Raw genomic sequence first — 19,278 nt, 5'->3', positions numbered from 1 at the left:
TAATGAGGTTTAAGCAAAACAAAAGACAATCATTCGCTGTGAGGTTTGTTGCCATAATGTACTTTAACTCTTAGCACACTTATGTTGCCCATACTGGTAATTAAATTCTTTGCTTTCAAAATGTAAAAGGACTCCATTCAGCCTAATATCCATGCTTGGACATGCAACCATTTGTTGCCTTTCATAAACAAATGTTTCAGCTGTTTGCCTGGTGTTCTACCTTGCTGGTTCTTATGATACTCTCTGCCTTTACACTTTCTAGTGGTGGTGCTTGTCTTAAGCTGACATCTGCAGAAGTTGGAAGGTTCTACTGGTCAAACACCTGTTCCTCCCCCAGCCTGTATGACTTCTTCATGCTTTTTTCCTTGCTCTCCACAAGCACTTGTTGTGGCTGCAGCCATGCATGCTGTTCCCAGCTAGGCTGGCTGGCCAGCCTCTTGTCCTGGGACAAGACTTTCTACCTCACCTACTGTCTCCAAGACCCCCATGGTGAAGATCAGCTCAAGGGGAAAACACATGATCTGATTTTTGGGTGGCTCTTTGTAGAGTCAGGAGTTGGACTTGATGATCTTCAAAGAATCATTAAAGTTAGAAAAGACCTAAGAGCATCTAGTCCAACTGCTAACCCTTCCCTACCATGCCCTTTAACCATGTCTCTTAGTGACACATCTACACATTTCTTGAATACCTCCAGGGACTGTGGCTCCACCAATTCCCTGGGTAGCCTGTGCCAGTCAACCACTCGTTAAGAAGAAGAAACTCTTCCTAATATCCAACCTGAACCTCCCCTGGTACAACTTGAGGCTATTACCTCTTATCTTATCACTACTTACTTGGGAAAACATGCTGACAACCCCCCCTCACCTCACTATAGCTTCCCTTCAGGTCACTGTAGAGAGTGGTAAGGTCTTCCCGGAGTCTCATCCAGACTAAACAATCTCAGTTCCCTCAGCTGTTCCTCATAAGGCTTTGGATTACTTAGGATCCTGTCCAACTCAGGATATTCTGTGTTCTGTTATATCCTATGGCTTTGTATGCGCAGTTCCTTTCCTTTCCACCGGGACTCTATAGGGTGATGGGAGGGCTGTCATGATCACAAAGGGGTTTTTATGGAGAGAATTTAAATACACCAGGCTCGAGGAGCCTGCAAATATTTCACTGTGGAAGAGGGGAAGGACAAGAGGCTGTGACTACTTTGTTAGAGACTTTGGAGGTGACTTGGTTAGAAAAGAGCACAGCAAAGGTTCCCAAAGCTAACCTAAGCTGTTTTTAATTTGTAATCATTTAAATGGGAAGTAAACACAGCCAATTGAAGCAGCAAAACTCTGCTTTTTTTTTTTTTTTGGTGAGACACAGCATCACAACTGCAGACTGGAAATTTATTTGCTTCCCCTACCATAGAAAGTGTAGGAATTCCTTTATGAGGTACTTGGCTCCTCTTGAGGTTTACTTTGAACACTTTCTGCATCTTTTGTGAATATTTTGCACACTTTTTTTGCTTCAGATTAAGTACTTGTATATGGTCAACTTTGTGCACGTTTACACTGAAGGAACCTATCTTCTCTAAGTTGCTGAGCTCCAGTTTATTCCAAAATCCATTTATCATAGAATGGCTTAGGCTGGATGAGATGTTATGCATCATCTAGTTCCATCCCTCTGCCACAGGCAGCACTGCCACAGGGCCCCATCCAACCTGGGCTTGAGCACCTTGAAGCGATGGGGCATCCACAACCTCTCTGGGCAGCTGTGCCAGCACTTCTTAGTAAAGACTTCCTTCCTAATAACTAATCTGTATTTCCCCTCTTATAGTTTAAAACCATTCCTCCTTATCCTATCAGTATCAGACTGTAAGGAGTCGGTCTTTCTCCTCCTTATAAGCTCCCTTCAAGTATTGGCAGGCCCCAGTAAGATCTCCTCGGCACCTCCTCTTCTCTGAGCTAAACAAGTCCCGCTTCCTCAGCCTATCTTCATAGGAGGAAGTGCTCAAGGTGTCAGTCTAGCAGAGCCCTAACCTTCTGAAGACTCTGAATGTTTCCATCCAGTGGTTTATAAGGTGTTTTTATGCCAGCAGTACAAATCACAAATTTTCTTTTTCATGTGAGAAAGATGTTGGCCTTATTGTTCTGATGGTGTTCTTTGATAGGGCAAATAAACTTACTCATTGTGTTAAAACTTAAATAGCAATACATTAATGAGTGTCTGGTACAAATAACCGATAGGTATAATCAAATAGGTTTTAAGCTAAAGCCTGTAATTCAGTCTCTTGTTTCATTTTTTTCTTTTCTTTTTTTTCTTAGAAAAAAGATCCCAGGAAGTACTGTACTTATTGTGCTTTCTTATTGTTCAGGAATCCATTTGAAGCAGCAAAGTAGTTCTTATGGAATCCATTCTTGACTTCTGTTGTGACAGGGGTTTCCTTTGCAGCTGTTCTTGAAGGTGCTTTCTGGTATGTCTACAAAAGCAAAATTTCAAGTAGCTAGTTGCATTTGTTTAAAGCCCTTGAATACTATTTCTGGTTAACTGTAAAATAGAGATGCCTAGTGTTTGTTGATGTGGATATACACTTGCTTCACACTTTAAGGGAACAGCATTTGTTTTGCTGCTGCACATGATATAACCTGACTAGTATTACCTGTAATACTTCTTGGTGTCAAGAAGGATTTTAAGCCTTTCTCACTGGATGCTCTATGTATGCAGGCAGGCTGGAACAGTCCTTGCTAAAAATATGTATATTCACATATAGATGTGAGTACGAACTTATTTTAAGTACTGACACTTGTTCTATCTATTTGGCATATGGTTTGCATCAAGAGCAGTGTGCAAAAAATTTTGTTTTTCCCCCCTCCTTGCCCTTCTCAAAGTGGGAAAGAGAGAGAGAGACTGCTTACCTTAATGTAAAAGTTAATGAAGAGGATAACCAGTGTAGCCATGTAGGAAGACTGGAACATGAGGCAGCCAAAGGGAAACCCACATGGCTTCACAGCTGCGCTGAGCGTGTGCACAATGGTGAGGAGAAACTGGATCTGGAGTAAAAAGATCATGCCTGAATGTTTACTAAGGAAGGACTGACAGCAGTTAAATCATATGTAATAACCTTACGTAGTTCTGCTCTTTGAAATTTGAAGTGGTTCCTTTCTGAACACATGAATGTATTGTGAGGGTTAGGTTAAAATGATGCTCTTATGAACTTTAAAAAAAAAAAAAAAGATAATGGAACTGGATGTTTCCAGGAGTTTTTAGGTCAAATGGCTGGCAAAATGACAGTTCTTTTAATAGGGATTGTTATATCTTCTAGGCTGTGTCATGCAAGTACGATGTTGTCCATGGGCAGAAACCTGAGAAAACACTGGAGACTTGAGGCAATAGCTTTACAAGTCTGAACAGAAAAAAGGAAATCGGAGGTGCAAGAATGTTAGACCAGTGTTAGTCAGGGACGGGGGAAAACAAAGTAAAAATGGCAGAAAAGGGGGGCTGTCAATGATTAGGGCTTTGAACCACAGCTTCTATCTTGTTGTCCAAGAGCTGTTTATGTCATCCTCTATTTTATAGTTGTACCATAGTTACATATCTTGTTAGGAGGAATCTGGTTTTTCTCACTTGAATGAGACACTAATAATAAAAGAAAAACTGACAATTTTTGAGCATCGTTCCTGTTACTAAATTTTACTTGGCTGTACTAATGAATTAACTTCATAATAGCTTTGTTATAATTTAGTGCTACAAGTGTCAGTATTTGCCTGCCATTCCTTTTGCCCCCTCTGGCATTTCTGAAGAATTTCTGTCAATTAAAAGTGAAAGTAATGTGGACACATACCAGCTGTGCCTGAGTGAGGTATTTCTTCCACCACAGATACTTTCGCATAGAAGGGATGACTGACAGTCCATAATAGGAGTACATGAGCACATGGATAAAGCTATTCAAAGTGGGTCCAAAGAAACCTATAAAAATGCAATGCAGAAAGCATTTTATGATATAAACTGCTAAAAAGTGACAGGATTTCATTACTGTAAACAGGAGGCTGAGTAATCTTCACTTTGTGCTATGGGTGCATCTCAGTTTGCCATTCTAATGCAACAGTGAGTGCTTTACCCTGTCTCTGAATGAAGCTTACCTGCTGTGACTTTATCTGAGCATTGCTCTTGCTTTATTCAGTGGCTAATTTTATTTTCTAAATTTTTATGAACTCTGATAAGGCTGCAGGGAGCCTCCACATGTACAAAGCCCTGGAAACGTGTGTTATGAGACACTTGAAATAGTTATCTACCTTTTGGTTAACGGTCTGTGGCCCTTCCCCACCTCAGCGGGGGGGGATGAAGCTTGTTGCAGTGTCTTAAAAGTCACTTTGAATTGCAGAATCTTAGAATCATTAAGGTTGGAGAAGACTGCTGAGATGATCTAGTCCAACCATCAATCCATCACCACCATATCTGCTAAATCACGTCCCCATGTGTCACACCCACGTGGTTCTTGAAACCTCCAGGAACTTTGGTGACTCCATCTCTTTCCTGGGCAGCCTATCTATGCCAGTGCCTTACCACTCTCTGAGGTTAGTGCTGTAAAATGTTAGATCTAAATATAACGACTCTCAGAAGGCTGATGTTTCTGCTATTTCAGTGTGAAGTATAAGACAGTACCCACTAGAGAGAGCTGCTCTGCTCAGAACTCAGTAGTAGTTCTGAGCCTTTGTGTATCATTCATTACCCTGTCTAAAAATTGTTTGAAGAAATGTAAATACAAGCAGTTGTGGCAGTTAAGTGGATAATCTAGGGCGTAACATTCAGCTTCTTTTTTGCACTGAGCTTTTAACCTTGCTCTTAATTTCACTGAGATCTGCACGTGTTCAGCCATTCTGAATGACAAGCTGTGAACCCTAACTATGCTGTGCTGTAACACAGGAAAGCACTGGCTTTGCACAGTGATGTGATTCCCCTCCAGCTGCTGGTGGTGCATCCCTCAGGTGATGGACTGAACAGAGACTTACTTTGCCCACAGGGTATCCAGTTCAGAACACACCACCAAATGTTAAACATCGTGGCATGGTGATACACGTGGAGGAAGGTGATCTGGCTGCTTTTCTTCCTCAGTACAAAGAAGATAGTGTCTGCAAATTCAATTACTTTAGAAAAATAATACCACCATAGTACCTTGGCTACCTGTAAAAGCAAGAACAAAGCAGCAGGAGATCAGTATCTGTCCAAAAAAGGGCTTAAATACTGCTGTACTTCATCAGTGGGTACACAACTCTTCCAAAGGCATCAAAGTCATGTTGAAGGAGGAGCACAACCTCTGGCTTGAGTTTTATTTCTCTTTGAAGAATGAGGCAGTTTATAGAGAACTGATCATTCTTAAATGTGATTATCTAACATAAATTTACAATTTACAATTGTAAATGTTTTTACAATTTACAAACATATTTCAATGAGGGCCTTATAATCATTCTGTTTGTTTTAATCAAAGATGTATTTTCTTTCAAGGATGTTTGTTTACTCTTCCTTGATGGGAAAAGGCATTTAACTGACATTTTCCTTGCCAAAACACAAATTTTGAAGGCTGAAGAAAATCATGGGTTATCTAGTCTCTCCCCCCTCGAGCTGTAATGTTATCTGGAAAGCAACAGGGCTGAACACATGGGCTTGCTGTGATGCAGAAATAAGGTTTGAAATTAGATATGAGCCAAGGCAGCAAAAAGGGATCTGTTTTCTAGAGTTTAGAGTCTGGCTTGAATGCATTTCCATCTACAGCTCAACATTACAGATGACTGATTTTTTTTCTTCTAGGTTTTAAAATGATCCATATACTCTCAATAATCAGGATAAAAATATATGTAAAACATTTGTCTATATGTATGTGTGTATATATATATATTACATAGAATCATACACATAAGTGCATATGTGCGTATGTATATATGTACATGTGTGTCCTGATGTATGGCTTTTAAAAATGCTCCCTGCCATGCTTTCTATAGTGAGGATGCATCTGCACCGAATCAGGAAGTGAACATCTGTTTGCAGCAGGACTGCTGCTGAGGCTGAGTGCTGTCTGTCCTCACCCGGATGTCAGCCTCCCCAGCGCTGTGGAGGTTCTGGCACTGCAAGTTGTAGCCTCCTTCCCACGTGGCAAGGATGAGCTGGAACAGAAAACGCAGCAGTGATGTTTGGAAATAGACAAGGCAGTCCTCCCCTTCCCCTGTAGCTGTTCTGAAGCAAAACAACATCATGAGAGTAGTGTAAGTTCCCATTCATTCTGTAAACTGATGCTTGAAGACCAGACAACTTGCTGATATCTTCTTGCAAAGGCTTCAGATTCTTTTGGAAATATGCACTGAAATAGTGCACCTTGTACATTTCTCTGGCTTTACAGCCTTCAAGGCATCCATGAATATCTCTTGTTACTTAGTGTAGTGATCCTTACTCTAAGGCTCGTGACTGAGTATTTTACTGTTTCCTGAAGCAGTATGAACAGAGCTTGACAGACCTACTAGTGAGAGGCCCTTGCTGTCCTTGAGAAAAATCCTGGCTGCCAACTAAGCAAACAAAAGGTAAATTCAAAGCAGTGCAAAAAGAAAAATATTTTCTTATACTATAAGCAGATCTCCCTGTTGTATGTTGTTAAATGCAGGAAGAAGGGGAGAGTACATGTGGTGCTGAGTGGAGAAATGGACAGATGACCAATTTCAAGTTGGCTATCTACTGTAGAAGGAAAGCAGCTCACTAATGGAAGGTACCAAATGAGCCAGGTACGTATCTGGAAGAGAAGCTGGCAACCAGACAGAGGGCATTCAGTTACTAGGTCTCTGTTTCTCAGATATTAAGCACGTTACTCTTACTGACTCAGTTGTGTTCCTTTTCACATGGTGAGTGCTCTTACAGTTCTTTAGACTTGATGGTATTGTTTATAGAATCATAGAATGGCCTGGGTTGAAAAGGACCTCAAAGATCATCTAGTTTCAACCCCCCTGCTATGTGCAGGGTTGCAACCACCAGACCACCAGGCTGCCCAGAGCCACATCCAGCCTGGCCTTGAATGTTTTTATCATGTGAAGAGTGTGCAAATGGACGTTATACTAAAGAAATGAGAAAGCTCTTTCCTTTAGAAATTCGACTTATCTCTCTAGAAAATATCTCTCTAGAAAACGTTCCTGTGAATATTTTACATTCTTATGTAAACTATGTAAATCTATCCTGAAAATAATAACATGTGCGTTGTTTTTGATGTTATATGGAAAAAGAAAAAGATCAGGTAAAGATGAAAAATTTCTGCTAAGTAGCAACGTCCCGTTCAGTAGCAGTGGTTTCATATTTTGCTGTTGCTCTAGTTTTCTTAATGGATTTCAGTATCTACACCAAAAAATGACCTTTACTCGCCTACTCAAATATAAAGAGAATAAGGATTCATGATGTCAAATCGGATTTGTTTCCTCATCCCCATGTGGTGGAGGTGAAGGCATGATGCAGTGGTACTTGGGCAACTGCACTTTCATGCAGTAAGCAAATAGTGGAACATAACACTAATCATCCTGAATTTATCATTAATTCTATCTTAATAACTAAAACCATTCAGAAGGGTTCTCTGGCTAAGACACTCAACTGTAAAGTCATCTGTGAATAGAGTTTTTTGAAGAATGTTAATATAGGTTGCCTGTTTTTAGACAGGCCTCCAAGAATTGTAGTGGAACAGATAGCTGCTGTTGTGCCCTGAAGGTCTCAAGTCAGCTATAGTCTGGCAAGACTATAAACCCCACTAGTGAGCGTCTTGGGCTAGACTGTTCAGCTTAGGACTGAGGGATACTGGAAGCCTGGTCCCAGCTCTGCCTTTTGGTCAGGGCCTCAGTTTCCCCAGATGCAGTGTTGGTAATGGTGTCCTGTCAAACATGAAATGGGTGCTGAATCTACAAGGTTTTTCACAATGAAAATATGTTTTGTTTTTCCTCTTTATGATGGAAGTGAGATATTTTTAATGAAAATAGAAATGCAAAGAGCACATTTTTGGCTACTCTTTGGTAAGGTTTTCATCTAGTTAGAGGTCTGAAAATCAAACAGGTTTGACCAATAGAAAAGGTTGGCTAATCCTGTACTACAGTAGATGGCATTTGGTATCTCAACCTGCAACGTGTACAGCTGGAATCCGTGCTTCATCTCCTATCCTGTGTAGGATACTACTTATTCCAGAATGGAGGAAATAAGTGGTCCCATGCTTTCTCCTTTCATAGAATCATAGAATGGCCTGGGTTGAAAAGGACCACAACGATCATCCAGTTCCAACCCCCTGCTGTGTACAGGGTCACCAACCACCAGACCAGGCTGCCCAGAGCCACATCCAGCCTGGCCTTGAATGCCTCCAGGGATGGGGCATCCACAACCTCCTTCGGCAACCTGTTCCAGTGTGACACACTGGAGGATTATATCTCCTACCTTGGACAGCTTTTGTATGCTACCTTGCATGATGTGATAAACCTCGTCATATGAAATTTTGCTCTTGATTTCCAGTAATGTTCTACGAAAACCTATCTGAAAAGGTAGGTGAGATCAAGTGCTGCTTGGTTAACAAATTGGCTAAAAGTTGTACCTAAATGCAGAGCTCAGGAAGGTCATTAGGAGAGACATGGAGAATTCAGAGAATGAAACCTGAGCTATGAGGATGATGTGTCCAGCAAGAACTGCAAATGAGAGCAGCAAAGTCAGCTCCTCAGATCTTCCAACAAATATTCTGATTAGGGTAGAATAATGCCTGGGAATGTAATTCTACCCAAGCTGCATTCTAACTTGTTCAAAAAACTCAGTTACTTTTGTCCTGATGCTTCACTGCTTTGCGCAACCTTCTCAGTGACATTTGCTGTCCACATTTTGCACTTTCTCCTTTTTTTTTTTTCTTTTCTCCAGATGATAGGAAAGCATACCTGATTTCTTCTCATTTCTCTTATTGTTCTTTTCTTCTTGCTCCCCTAAGCTTACTACGGTCTTTTTGTCCTAACAAAAGCATTACTTCAAAGGAGGCCATCAACTCAAGTACCAGTCCTTGTTTCTCTGCTAAATTTATGGTTGCTAACTTCTTGACAACTTGTGAAGGACTAAATGATTATTTATTACAATTTTAAAGTAAGTCATTTTGTTAACCTGTTGACTTCTGTAGCAAAACTCCAGGACAATTGAAAACAACTGGGATCTAAAATGATTTTTTTTTTAAATCTTTCCTCAGATCTTTCAGTATTCAAGCTCTATCTGTCTACTTTTTAACATTTGCACAGTTAGGAAGCACATCTTTCTCTTTTTAGGCATTATAATAATGAAATAAATATAATTTTATTTCAGTTTGCCTTCTGTTGTCCTGGCATCATACTGAGATGTCATCCCAGTTGCAATGTGCAGGGCTGAAAATGGTGGCCCTAATTAAGCTAGCATTAAGCTTTTGACCTTTCTCTGCTCTCAGAGAATAAAGAGAATGCAATTCTTAAACTCCTGGAAATCCTCCCATCACCTTGGTACTTATGATCTGCTTTCAGGTCATAAACTCAGAAACTTCAGGCTTACTGTGCACTGAACTTTCAGCTCCTGGAAAAATGAAAAATAGAGGTAATCAGGATGCTTTTTTCTAATTTCGCAAGGTGTAAGAATTTTCTTCTGGTCTCTCTAGAAGCTTAGTGCACTGGGCTCATAGTACTTGTGCATTTCTGCTTTATTCCTTTGGCACCCAGCAGGCAGCTCTGACTTTTTGCTCTGGATTGACAGATCTCACATGCAAGACCTGCTTACTCACATAGATATGTTACTTGCTTAGAATCCTCACCTCCTATGGATTTGTAGTAAATCTGTGGATCTACCTGAGGATAAAGGCAGTTGAGATATCACGCCACTCATATGCTAATGACATCTCTCTAGATCCTTTTAATCTGACCTAGATGGTCCCAGAGCCCTGGTTTTCTCGGTGCCCAATTGACAAAGGATGGGTGGGAGCATGACAACTAGCTGAGATTTAATTTAAATAGGACAGTAGCAATAGTGCTGGGGAAAGCAAGCTAAGACACTGATAGAGATTGTCTTTTCCTGTTAATGATAGAGTGAAACATCATGTGAGTAGTTTCTCAATTCAGATATCAGCATTTATCTGCCTTGTTTCCAGGTATAATTCAGTAACAAAATTGTGAAGATTTTAACCTGCAGGTCCATGGAGTGTGGTCTGAGAGCTGACTTGCCCATGAATTAATTTTAAAATACATAAAGACTAGACTGCTTTTAATATTAAGCTGGTTTCCTCTTCATAGTTGGCACCTTTGCGGTATTAAGCATGGATTTGTGTAGAGGATAGGCATATTCTTGATTCAGTGAAATTGCTAAAGGTTTTGATTTCTATCAAAATGACAGTAGTTGTTTCATGCATGGTACGCCTTGAGAACTTGAGGGATTGGTTGGACTCACAATTAATGGAGCTAAAATTGGCCCTGAGATACCTCATGCCCATGGTGTGATGCAGAAAGCTGCTGGATCAGAAGTGGAAATTCTGCCTTTGAAGATTTAAAAACATTTTGTTAAGAGCTTTTGCTACAACCTCTGACTTCCTGCCTTGAGGTTGCATGATTTGACTGTAGTCGAGGGACTGTGAAACTAGGTTAGGCACAGCGAAGAGCTGAAGAATTGCAGTACAGCTATCCCCATCAGTTGGTTTATCATGTTTCTTATTAAAGCTAGCATATTGGACAGTCTGCATTTGGGATGTACTCCTAACATGGACAAGGTCTTTTTCTTTTAACATCTAAGAAGTATCCATTCCATTCTGGAGCTATCACAAGAAAGATGTGTGGCATCTTGTAAACAAAACCAAGAAGAGAAGTAGAACAATTTGTTATTCATCTTTATAACAGAGCTCATTATTTTGTGGTTTATCTCTGTTACAGAGGTCAGAGTTGGAGGTGAAGTGGGAGGATGGAGGAACAAGGCCATTGTTATAGATCTCTCTAATTAAGAATTAATCCTGAATCATACTCACTGGAGAGATCAGCTGCGTTTACATAAACTACTGTGGAGAAGGCTCTAAATATAGGCAACTCCTGTCTTAAAGAGCTTACCTTCCATTTAAGACAGAGGGAGTAGGAGCCAGAGAGAGGCTTTGGAAATGAGGTGTTTTGAAATGTGGAGTCACTATACCCTTACTACTGAAGATTTCTGTCCTCCTGTTTAGCGAAGTGCTGGAACAGATTGCCCTTAGAGGTGGTGGATGCCCCGTCTCTAAATTCATTCAAGGTCAGGCTGGATGGAGCTCTGAACAGCCTGATGTAGCTGTAGGTATCCCTGATCACTGTAGGGGAGTTGGATCTTTACAGGTCTTTACAGATCCCTTCCAGCTCCAACAATTCTATGATTTTTCCTGTTTCCCTTCAGAAGGGACGTTCAAGCTCCTCGAGCAGGTCTGCAAGTCTCAACATCCACTGTGCTCCTTCACAGTAAAAGCTGTGACTAGGCAGCAGGCAAACAGGCTATGAAACAGGCTATTCTATACAGAGACACTATTATGAAAGAATGGTTTCTGCAATGTATAGCCAGCCTGGCCGATAGTCCAGAGCTGTAATACCTGCAGTAAAGCAACCACGTTGTCCCAGGGTTCCAAACAAATGCAGAACTGGATGCTGGGAGGCACTGCCAGCCATTCCTGGCTCAGTTTGGATGATGCAAGTCAGCAGCCTCCAGCTACAGAGACGAGGTCTGAAGGGACTTGTCTGAGGACTTGTGCAAATCAGTGACCATCTGCAGTGAAGTTAGCCTTGGAATGGGCAGTGAGGCAACTGGAAGGGAGCCGGCTTCCTGTCCCCTCCCTGGAACCATTTAAGGCCAGGCTGGATGGGGCTTTGGGTAACCTAGTCTAGAGGGAAGTATCCTGCCTATCGCAGAGGGGTGGAATTAGATGGTCTTAAAGATCCCTTCTAACCCAAACCAATGCAGTTCCTACAAGGATATGAAGGTAGCAAAATACAAGTTCACTTAATTCACCTGCAACTTGCCAAATTTCTTATTCACTTGCTTGTGGCAGGCTGAATCAACGTATAAGGGAGCAGTATTTTTCAGTACAATCAATCCTTTTTATTGAGTTTTGCTACTAAAGACAGATATCTGTATAGATAGATTATCTGTATAGAGATTTAAACGCTGAAGTGTTAATGTAAATTCTGGAGAAAAATCAGTATGAAGTCATCAGATCTTCCAGCAATAATTGGGCTTGTTTCTCCTTAGTTCTGGGCCTCATCCGGTGCTCTCAGATACCCAGAATGACTCCAGAAGTCAGACAGAAGTTTGACCAGGACCAGCTCACGAGGTCCCACTTCACCTCCAACTCTCAGTCTTCTTCACAAACGCACAAATCTGAATTGCTGTTTAGCCTTTTGACCTGGTCACTCACCTGGGGTTAAGCTCAAATTAATTTAAAACTTGAAACCTTTTAGGGTCCTGTTTGGCCTCTGAGTGAGGCACAGTTTCTTGTCCAGCTAAAAGAACAGTCTTGGTTTTTCTCATGGAAACTGCCGTGTAGTTGAGAGCCCATGAAGCAAGAAGTGCTGAGAGAGCTGCACAGGCAAGAGTGTGTGGTGTCAGCTCACACCTCTACAGATCACACTGACATCAAGCAGATTCTTCAGTCCAGACTCATGCCCTGAGTCATTTTTTTGCCAAGTCAAAAAATGTTTTAGTGTTGTTTTTTTTTTGTCTTCTAGTGTTTGTTTCATAGCTCTCTTCTGATCCTGATTTCTGTGAGCAATGTTCCTTCCTGATAAACACTCAGAAAATAATGTGAGACCACGTTCAGCCTCCAAGTCCCCAGAGCACTTGCTCTTGGCTGAAGTGGCAGGTATTTATCATCTGTCTGATGTTTAACGTTTCTGCTATCTGGCCACGATGGAAGCTTTTTAGTCAGGACAGCAGAAAAATACCATTGAATTGCCAATATCATAAATCAGTACTAACACTCATGTAAATCAGTAAACATTTAAATATGGGCACTTGTACAAAACAATAATTCCATCAACGGTCATGCAAATGAAAAACAATTCTTGAGCGTACTTGTGTGCAAAACAATGAGGTGTGGGCATGTTTTAGCTGAGCAACTGCTTAGATTCAAATCCAAACTTGTAAATGTTGCCCTGGCAGTGATTAGTTGTCTCCAGGGATGGACTGGAGCTCAGAAAGGACAGCTGAAACTGGCTGAGAGCTAATTTGAGGAGGCACTCTGCAAGTCTGCCCAATTGCTATGAGCTTGATGTAAAATTTACTTTGCTGTTGATATCAAATTTCCTTGTAAAATTATACTTCTAAGATTTTTTTTGCTAAAAAGTGTATGTTTCTCATGTTTGTCAGCTGTGCTGCAATGAAGAACACTTACCTCTATGAGCATGTACAAGGAGAGCAGCGTAATCCCAAGGTTATATACAATGAGGTGAGCCCTAAGAGAGAAAGGCTGCCTATTCTTCATGAACTTGTTGCCCAGCCATATGCTCAGCAGGTACGCAACAGTGAGGAAAAAGGTGGGAAGGTAAGAATCCAAAAGGAGCCATCCTCTAACTCTGGAATCTGAAAACAAATGCATGCAGGAAGCAATTAATGTTATAGTAAAATACTGCTAAAATATGGCAGGTCGTACTGTGAAAAGCCTGAGAGTGGATCTGCCATGCTCTGCTCACCTTAAGAGCCATCTACTGCTATTTCCTCCCCTGTGTGGCATGCTAGTTCAGAGAATGTGGTGAAAGCCACAAAAAAAAATTCCATAGCAACCTAAGGTTGCTTTCACCTCCTCATTTTAACAAGAATGAGAAAATGAAAAGAAGAAAATAATTCTGTATGCCTTTTATTAATGTGTTAATATTTAATTAAACCATACCTTAGCCTGTTAATGGACAGACAGCTTGAAGATAGTATTAAATATGAAGTATGCATGAAAGGTTGTCAATTCACACATTAATCTTGCATTTATGTCCATACGAAAGTAAAACAACTTTTGCTAGAAAACATTTCTACAAAGTTTTTTCCAAAAACATTGCATTTAAAAAAGAAATCGCAAATGATTACTTTGATGGTTATCAAAGATATTTAGTAACGTAAAAGCTTGCTTTCTCGTGGTTTCTGTTCCATTTGCCTGATTCTGAAATGCAATATTAAGGTCAAATCCTGCTTGCCTTATTCACACAAGTAATCTCATTGACAGTAATCAGATAGTTCAGTGTGTATGAGCAAAGCCTAATCCTGCAATGCAGGAACTGTTCTGTTGCCCTATGAGCAACTGGATGTCATAAGAAAGAGAATTTTCTTTTTTTCTATTTATTTTTTTTTTCCAAAATGGAGCAAAATTTAAAGTTAATTCATCACAACAGTATTCTTTGGACACTTATCTAAGGAAATAACAAGGGGCATCATGGTTTTTCAAAAAGGCTATTCTAAATCTGTATGTGAAGAAGTCAGTCAGAGAGAAGTTATTGTGCAGTTATTTCTGCTCTCAGAAACTGTTTAAAATTCAGTATGCTTTATAAAAACACTGACGTTATGTTAATTAAAAGGTGTTAGGTTAAAGGACAAGTGTTTACAATGCACGAAGAGATAAGTATTTTCAGCCTGTGGTAAATTCAGAAAGGACTGATCAAAGGGTGATGCACACACCAACCGTGCCTGCATATTTTAAAAACTGTTGCACTTCATTGTTCTGCTTTGTTTTCTGTCTGGCTATTCTTTCTTCAGAAATGCATTTGCAGAAGTATAAGTAAAGTGACATTTTAAATGCTTATGAACGTGGCTTGCTTTCTTGCTTATTAGTCTCCACTTAGCGAGCTCTACTTCCTACCTCACTTCCATTGCAGTGGCCGTCACTCTCAGCTGTTGGATTTAAGTTCCACATAGGATGTAAGCTCTTTTGCAGGAAAGCCTTTCAGTCAGACATGTTACCATGGAAGTCCAGTGCTCTCCTGGTTTTGTTTTTTCCTTCTGGACTCCCAAAACAGCTCCTCTCCCCAGTAGAGGAGAGGTGTATGGCTAAACCAGACACGAAAGCGCAACCGTGTATTGCAAAGCACCATCCTTCCTGAAGGGTGGCCTTGCTTTGCTGTATGTTATCAACGTAGAGAGCCTGTTTTCTATCTTCAGGTCTCAATGTCTATTTAAGGTCTCCTCAGTGTGACCAACTGTGAGAGTAAAATGCTTCCAACAACACTCTCAAAAGTGACAAGAGGTTTGGGAAGCTCTGGAATGGATGTTTTTAAGGTAATTCTGCTCCCATGTGGCCACTAAACAGGACACAGAAGTCAGAGGACTGGTAAAGGTTGCATGTGTAAGAGTTGATCTAGTGTATATTTTAGGAGCAAAAGGGTTTAACTTATTTAACTCGTATCCTAAATGAAGATAAAAAAAAGCAGTCATATCAGCAAGAGTGTTCTCTAGAAAGGATCTCCCCGTTGGAAGGTACGACGTTGGGTTTATAAAGGTTGTTTGCCCGAAGGCCAACTGGTATCAGATAACTAAGCAGTATGTTTGCTCAACAAGGAAAAGCAATTAGAAGAGACAAGAATACAAATTAAACTAAACAGTGCCAGATCTGTCCTAATATGCCCTCAGAAAGCTAGTTTTTCCTCTGCAGTGAGTGGCCGCAACCATGTGGCCTGATCCATACAAAATCAAAACTACTCGTGTTTGTTCAGGTCAGCATGATAAGTTTATGGCCTGTTTCATTTTCAGGTGTCTAGAGAAATTGTTAAAACCAGTTTCCTTACTGATAGTTTTCCTATTTGACCTTGATACCTTGAAGGGTAAGATGGTTATCAGTAAAAAGCAGCCAGAGAATCCTGATCGTTTTGTTTCCATGTCCTTGAATCACAAAAGAGGGAGGTTTTTTAAGTGGTGGGACAGCAAAGGAAAGGGACTAGTTTAAAAAAAAAAAAAAAGTAAAGAGTATTTATATTGACTGACAGTAGGTTATCCTGTGTTCAAGCAATACAGTGTCAATGAGAGGAAGCATTATTTTTACACTGTTGAACCCATACAGCATCTGAATTTGAGACTGCTGCAGTGAATAAAACCACAGTGTGAAAGTGCTGGACGACAACACAAGTAGGAGCAGGCGCACCCAAGCTGGCTGTTCTGTGAATAAGCTCATTCACAGTCACTGGCCACGATGTGCCAGACTTTTGGGGCGAAATCTTGGCTCCTTTGAAATGAGTGGCAAGCCTCCCAGGCTCTTTAAACCTATCAGTCTTTTATCAGTGAGGCTTAGAAACGTTTTGATTGAGGTCACTGCATAGTTTTGGCCAGCTTTTGTATGAGTAGATTCACATCTTTTCAGATCCTGAGGGTAGATGGTTCTGTAGCAATGCTTTACTACTGTTTATATTCAACTGAGTAGAGAAAGCGCCTACTACTTTAACCATAACTTTGTTAAAATATATCTATTGTTCTGCTTCTTTGACAGATTAAAAAAGCAGCCCATTAACTAGATTTGGGTCCTACAACTCAGTGTTGCTTTGTATAACGCTAAATAATATCAGTAGAGCATGAAGGCCCTGAAAAAAGTTGTTTTTTTTTTTTTTCCAGAACAATATGTATTTTTTTACTCTTAATCATTTTGTCCTCTGTATAGATAACCTAACCAGGGTAACATGGACAAAAATCAATTTGTAAGACCACTTCTTATCAAGAGATGCAACTGATAAGTATGTATGCATCTTCTGTTCCCTGATCCAAAGGACTTGGTCTGTAAGGTCAAATGTAAATTTGATCTAAATCTGCGTACCAAGTCCAGCTGGCAGTGAAGAGCACAAGCACAAAAGAGATCTTCATCTCAATCAAATTTGTATCTTTAACAGCACACCCCTTGTTCTAATTGTGCAGTACTGCAGTTTGTGTTAATCTGGTAACTACAGCTGTGAGCAGAGATTGCCTCCAGGAACTCATGCCTGGTTTTGTCCCTGATTTGGCATCAAGTAATGACAACTATAGCCAGTGTAGTGATTCTCCTATTTCAAGAGTTGCTACCGAAAATATAGACCACGAATATGGGATTGACTTGAAAAGAATAGAGCACTGATGTTTATTTTTAAGCTATCTTGTTGCTGAATGAAGTGGGTACAGTATATGAAAACTCATGCAGATAAAGAAGGGGGATAATTTGTCGGTTTTAGACAAATGGGAAAACTCTCACAAGAATTCATTAGATTTTCGTTTGTGGGGCCATTCTATCCAATTTAAAACAGTTTGCGTATGACTGTGAATTATTTATAGGTGTAAACATATTGGAGAAAGCTTTCTTACTCATGAAATGTATGATGCAGCATCATTATACAACCAATTCTAAATAAAAGAGCATGGTGAAGAGGCATGGAGAAACCAATGCTATTTTCAGCATTTATGTCTGGAGAGGGATGGTGATGTACTTGGCAAGAATTACAGATAGTACACAACTGAAGTGCTTTGTAAAAATCCAGAGAGATCTATGTTGGATCTGTGTTGGATTGACTACAACTTGCCCCTTCAAAAAAACTTATTCAGAACCAATGAGGAAAGAGAAGTGGTGGAGAACTCCACTCCCATTAAAAAACAAAAACAAAAAAACAACAGTACTTTTATGCTAATAATCAGGTTTTGGTTTTTGATAATATTAAAATACATTACTGTGGAGGCTGTTAATTAAGACAGATAGAATGAGTTTGTTTAATTACTTCTGCTGCAGTTCCCAAGCTGTTGTTTATTCACTAGAAAGCTTTCTTTCAAGCTTCGCATCTACAGCAGACGGGATGGAAAACATTTTGTACTCAGCCAGACAGCAAAAAAAAAAAGAGAATTTATTGGTTTTAATAATGTCACCGTTTTCTTTCCCTTCTCCTCCTAAATAAGCAAGAACTGTTTCTGCAGTTTAGAGAATACTACTGCAACAAAATGAGAGCATATCATCCATCCCCACCAGCAACAATTTTGGCTTTAAACACTGTTCCTGAAATTGGGCGCCCTGAAAACCAGGCCTACCAGCAGCAAGATAGCCTCACAAGACTCTTCCCTGAAGACTGGGTCTACTGTCTAAACTCTTCTCTTGCTTTTTATTTTAGTTGCTTGGCCCCGTTCTAATCTTAATCCTGATTTTTGACACTTTCATCCTCACCTTGCAGTAGCCCTTCTCTTTCTTTTACTTCCTACTTCAGTATTTTTGTCCCTGGCTCTAACTGTTGTTACAGCTATTACCTGTTTCAGTCCTAATAGAGCACTAGGCACCTCCAAGTTCTGCTAAACAAGCACTACAGTAATTCAAGTTATTCTCAGCATCAAAAGATGAACCTGTTCTTTCACACCATCTTTCAGGTTATTGAAATTGTGGATGTGATCCTGCAAAGTGCTAAAAGTGCCTTCTGAACTATGCTGTTTGTTTGGTAGATGGGCCAAACAATGCCTAGATTATTGAGTGTCGGTCCCCCAAGAACGTTATTTTTGATAATATTCTATATTGATAATACTTCTACTTTCAGAAAAATCAAAATTTTTATTTTTTTAGTTTATACTGAGATGTAAAGCTGAAATCTTATTATATTTTCAGAAACAAAGGACTCTAAAAATTAGTGATATTTGTAAGATTGAAAAAAATGTTTCATTTCTTTTTTCATCTGCAGCATGATGTGACTGGTTTTAATTTGTGTAACAGATAATACGTCAAACAATCAAAACAAGAAATGAATTGGCTTTCTATAAATGCAGAGCTTTGAACAGAATTCCTACAACAGTGTTATGTTCCTGCCTAGGAATATTTCACGATTCTGCCTAGTTCATATTTTCCAATTACAAACTATTCAGAGAAAATGTTGGCTGTTGAGTGTTTCTAACTATTAGAATATTTGAGTGATACTCTGGATGGGCAAGGTTTCCCAAAAGGACTGTAGATGGAGCAGCTTACCTCGAGGTCCAAACATATAGTCCACAAATGCATTTACTTCCTGGTCAAAAGCTTTCAGGTGCTCCTAAAAATAAATAAATACATAAAAAATAAGGATATAGGATAGAAACATCTTATGGCTCACATGGACAATACGATTAAGCAAGCAATAACCTGGCAAAGAGCTCACGTATTTCCAGGGTATGATACATCATGTTTCCTGGAAAAAAAACCCAAACCTCTTTAAAGATGAAATGAGGGCAGATTGTTGTGTAGATGACAATAGAGGCTTCACTGCTGGAAACCATGTTGGAAGTGAGGTTTACAAATGAACAACAATCATCACAGCATCTGTGATGGATGTTGTTTTCTCTCTTGTAAATATTCTCCTTTTTTTTTTTTTT

General features: G+C 39.9%; 1 protein-coding gene across 1 annotated transcript in view; it reads right to left on the bottom strand.

The window, feature by feature from the left end:
- ELOVL2 (ELOVL fatty acid elongase 2) overlaps positions 1-19,278 on the bottom strand; it is a 28,500-nt gene continuing 9,222 nt past the window's right edge. Inside the window, exons 2-8 of the mRNA XM_003204749.4 lie at positions 18,896-18,959; positions 13,364-13,551; positions 6,054-6,131; positions 4,983-5,154; positions 3,815-3,939; positions 2,889-3,023; positions 1-2,452 (exon numbers count right to left, since the gene is read on the bottom strand). Coding sequence (XP_003204797.1) covers positions 2,324-2,452; positions 2,889-3,023; positions 3,815-3,939; positions 4,983-5,154; positions 6,054-6,131; positions 13,364-13,551; positions 18,896-18,959 — 891 coding nt within the window. The 3' untranslated portion in view covers positions 1-2,323. The remainder of the gene's footprint in view (positions 2,453-2,888; positions 3,024-3,814; positions 3,940-4,982; positions 5,155-6,053; positions 6,132-13,363; positions 13,552-18,895; positions 18,960-19,278) is intronic.

This window comes from Meleagris gallopavo, chromosome 3, assembly GCF_000146605.3.
Source record: "Meleagris gallopavo isolate NT-WF06-2002-E0010 breed Aviagen turkey brand Nicholas breeding stock chromosome 3, Turkey_5.1, whole genome shotgun sequence".
NCBI lineage: Eukaryota > Metazoa > Chordata > Aves > Galliformes > Phasianidae > Meleagris > Meleagris gallopavo.
Note: the sequence above shows the minus strand (reverse complement) of the source record. Positions and strands in the feature narration are given on the sequence as shown.